The 4,477-nt window shown below is 45.5% G+C and overlaps 1 protein-coding gene across 1 annotated transcript in view; it reads left to right on the forward strand.

The window, feature by feature from the left end:
* The first annotated feature begins 771 nt into the window (after window positions 1-771).
* The window catches only part of cgnb (cingulin b), a 21,012-nt gene continuing 17,306 nt past the window's right edge, over window positions 772-4,477 (forward strand). The window contains exons 1-3 of the mRNA XM_030789149.1: window positions 772-1,965; window positions 2,172-2,272; window positions 2,920-2,968. Coding sequence (XP_030645009.1) covers window positions 772-1,965; window positions 2,172-2,272; window positions 2,920-2,968 — 1,344 coding nt within the window. The remainder of the gene's footprint in view (window positions 1,966-2,171; window positions 2,273-2,919; window positions 2,969-4,477) is intronic.

A 4,477-nucleotide genomic window follows, 5' to 3' on the forward strand; every position in this document is an offset into this window, starting at 1 on the left:
TGGAATTCTTTCCAATCCTGTAGAGGAGGTGGCAGGCAAATTTAGAATGGTCTGTTTTTAGTGTGTCCCTTGCCCTTTCACCACGGTCGTCAAACTTGGTTCTGCTAGTGTCGTGGTTGACTAGTTTGCCTCAAGAATTCGTGATTCCTTGAGAAGCATTCTGTATTGCATTGTATTAAAGCACTTATTCTTGCAAACTTTATTTTTTCATAACAGCATCTGTCGACCAGTCTGTTTTTAATCTTAATATGACTTCATATCAGTCTGTTTTTAATCTTAATATGACTTCAGATCAGTCTGTTTTTAATCTTCACATGACTTCATATCAGTCTGTTTTTAATCTTCACATGACTTCAGATCAGTCTGTTTTTAATCTTAATATGACTTCAGATCAGTCTGTTTTTAATCTTAATATGACTTCAGATCAGTCTGTTTTTAATCTTCACATGACTTCATATCAGTCTGTTTTTAATCTTCACAGGACTTCATATCAGTCTGTTTTTAACCTTAACAGGACTTCATATCAGTCTGTTTTTAATCTTAATATGACTTCAGATCAGTCTGTTTTTAATCTTAATATGACTTCAGATCAGTCTGTTTTTAATCTTCACATGACTTCATATCAGTCTGTTTTTAATCTTCACAGGACTTCATATTAGTCTGTTTTTAATCTTAACGTGACTTCATATCAGTCTGTTTTGCTACCGTTTTTGTTCTGTCCACAGCTTTGATCTCACTCTCCTTGTGTCTCTTCCTAAACAGGAAGTGGTCATGAGTTCAGTGTCTAAAGACAGGACGCAGCCCTTGGACTACGGTGTTCAGATCCGCTTCATCAAAGACCTGGATGACACAGGAGGAGGTTACACTGAGAGGAGCAGAGGGACAGGAGGAGGTGGGGGTGCGGGGAGCGGCGGGAGCACTCCCTCCTCTAAGTACGGGGTGGCTGTGAGGGTCCAGGGCATTTCGGGCCAGCCGTACGTGGTTCTGAAGGACGGGGAGAAGGGCGACTCGTACGGAGTCCAGCTGAAGACCCAACCCCAGGCGCACGCAGCTGTCCAAAGTCACTCTACTCCCTACAACAGCTTACCGAGGGCACAGCGAGAAGGAGCGCGCACTCCGCAGGATCCCTACGACCCTGTCCGGCAGCCGGGCTCCCCGGAAGGGGAGGAGGCCCATGAGATGAGGAGTGCCCTGAGGAGACCGCCTGGAGACGGGCAGGCGGGAGGCCAAGGGGAGGGGGAGGACAGGACGGCGGAACCCCGTGTCTCAGCTCCTGCCGCTGGAGCGCAGAACACGAACCAGAGTGAGCAGCTGAATGAGGCGGGGCTTAGGAAGGTGGGACAGAGAGAACCAGGGGCGGGGCTTAGGAAGGCGGGACAGACAGAGCCAGGGGCGGGGCTTAAGGGAAAGGAACCCAGCCTGGGTCTGAAGAATGGTGAGGGGCTAAACGGATCACAGAGGCTCCTCAGTATGAAAAAGAACAACCTCCAGTCCTCCTCCGTGGACAGCTTCCCCGAACCTCCTCCGCCCGCGAGTCTCGACGAAGAACCTGCCCCCGCCATCGACACCAATTCCCTGGCTCCCATTAACAAACTCATCAGCAAGTTTAACAGTGGCCGCCCCAGCGACGCCCCTGACACGACGGGCCAGACGGCGAGGGGTCGTTCCGCCGCCCGCACGCGTCTCAGGTTTGACGAGAGAAGGCGTTCTCGCAGTCTGGATGCCCGAAAGGAAGACGCCAGCGCCCCCCCTCCCTCTCTGTCCCTAACTCCTAACCCATATGCTCCACTCACTACCCCATCCTCCACCTCCAACCTCAATTCACACAAACCCTCCACCTATAACAGTCTGGGAAGGACCCCCACCCCTACAAAACCCACATTCACCCCCAAACCATCCACCTTCAACCAAACACCAAAGAAGTTTGTTGCCAGGGAACCGCCCCCTACTCTACCAAAGAAACCAGTCAGTATCCAGCAATATAACATGAGAGTGAAATGATGATTTTTTTTTTTTTTTGCTGTGATATATATATATATATATATATATATATAATTTTTTTTTTTTTCTCTATGATGGTTCGTTGCTTGTTGTGATGAAAAGTGTCATCTGAGTGCTGCTCTTATATGATATGTGAGAACTGACATGTGATCTCTTTTCTGCCTGTACAGTCAACCACCAGCCTTCAGACGAGACCGGACCAGAACTCGGACCTTGTGAATGGAGAGGAGGTGTCGGCCAAGCAGACAGCCCACGGCGCTCTTAAAGAGAGGTAAGCCCATTCATGTCTGCATATGTCTGTGTATGTATGAGTACTGGTGTCTTTGTATGTTATGGCACACTAAAAGTGTTAGATATATTTTTTAAAATAATGGAACATATATATAAAATGAAATATTTATTTGGAGGGATGTACAGAGATAGTGAGGGAAGGATATCAAATAAAAAATTAGATTTGACATCGAAACTTTGCTGTTAAAGAACTGCTTGTTGTTTCTGTAATTCATATCATTTGAAAACACAATTATTTATGAATTATTAATTCAGTCCAATCCGTATTGATATATTAATATTAATGTCTGAACTGATATTCATTGAGCTGTCTGACTTAGACTTTAAGAGGGTTCTCTATAATCACAGTATATACACACACTGTGCAACACACCATAAGAACAATCAAGTAAAGGCCCAGTTCAGTACATGACTAATAACTGGTAAAAGATGTTAAAATAAGATATAAACTGGGTCCTATCACTGGATTGAGTTTTTCCCAGAGTAATTCGTGCTCTACATTCTGTTATAAAACCTCGTTATTCTATCTGAATCACACGTTACATTGACCTTGGCTGTGGCCTTGTATTCGTTTTCTTGTTTTCATTCATTCTCTTGTTCTCTCTGTTTTTCTCCTCTTCACTCTAGATTACCTGAGAGAGAGGTGGCTGTGAAGAGCAATGCCAATGAAGTGAAGGTGAGCATACATACGCACACACACACACACTTATACGCACACGCGCACACACACACACACACACACACACACAGAAAATCATTTTTTATTTCCTTACAAAACCAGACACAGCCCTCAGCCTTGACTGTGAAAGAGGAAGCCATTCTACGGGACTGCTGGCATATGCAAATGCTTTTCTTTGCATTCCCTGTTTTGTGTGTGTGTGTGTGTGTGTGTGTGTGTGTGTGTGTGTGTGTGTGTGTGTGTGTGTGTAATGTGTTTGCATAAGCTCACTGCGGCGTGATCCATCCTTGTGGTTTCTTGGCAACCGTAGTCCTATAAAGGGAGGTTCTTTCTGAAGGGGTGAACTGGTAACGAAATAACCCTTTGAGATCCATTAATAATGTACTCAGGTGGCCAGAGACACTTGTGTCGTGGGATTCCATCATGGGATGTGACCCTGTGTGGTCCGCTCTGGACACACTGAGTGTCACCCGGTCGTGGCGGCCTGTAGCTTTGGTCGGCTTTGTCAGTGTTGCTAAGTGTCACGTGACCACTGCTGGATAATCATATAAGTCCTGCTATCGAAGGTTCTGTGGTCAGCTGTGGTCTGACTGGAGTTTGTAGCATGCACTGTGTCATTTGCAGAGTTGTTCTTCTGGGCTGACTGAAGCACTGTTAGGACGTGGTCGCGTGTTTTCATACGCTGGCGTCTGCTGTGAGATAAAGTCTGTTTTAGAAACAGGAGGAGCAACCACGGCAGTGACCAAACCTGTCAGTTTGGGAGAAGTCTAAGCTCTGTACGTATACATATACACACACTGAACCGCTGAGTCCAAGCTTTTTGAACCAGATGATTTGAGTAACACTAAGAAAAAGAGTCTGTTTTATTGGCCTGTCGTAGATGTAGTAAGTTAATGTTTTACAGCTGCAGGATGTCTGGCCTGTGACACCCCACCGCCTTAAAGGCAAAGATGCACGGACCTGCGTTTGCACGGCCTGTCAGGTTTCAGGGGCAGTCGTCGTGTTTGGTTGTCGTGGTAACGGTAACAGCAGTGAGGTGGTGTGTGTGTGTGTGTGTGTGTGTGCGCGCGCGCTTCTCCCCTGCAGTCTGAGCAGAAATCCAAGATGACTGTATTGCTCCCAGTGCACAGGTGGTAGATGGTTACTACTTAAAAATGGAATGAATTCAATATTCATGTTCTCTTTAGACAGACCATTCCCTAACCACATTAGGGTTTTTTTCCTTTTCTTTTTTTTTCTTTTTTTTTTTTTCTGAAGCAGTATGACGTGTTGTGCTGTTTATCTTTCAGTCATCACTCATTAGACGAGGTAGTTTTCCACTCTAGAGAAGCAGACCGCCTATGACTGTGGCCTTCCTGCTTTTAAAGTGTTTGTTTGTTTAAAATGTCCCTAGCATTTACTGTACCTGTACCACTGCCCTCCATCGAAACAGAAAGAAACAAAATTTGAGTAAGAGTATTTTTGGAGGAGATTTTCTGAGAAGAACTGTTTGGTTTGGGTACTGTC

This window comes from Chanos chanos, chromosome 12 (assembly GCF_902362185.1).
Source record: "Chanos chanos chromosome 12, fChaCha1.1, whole genome shotgun sequence".
Classification (NCBI taxonomy): Eukaryota; Metazoa; Chordata; class Actinopteri; order Gonorynchiformes; family Chanidae; genus Chanos; species Chanos chanos.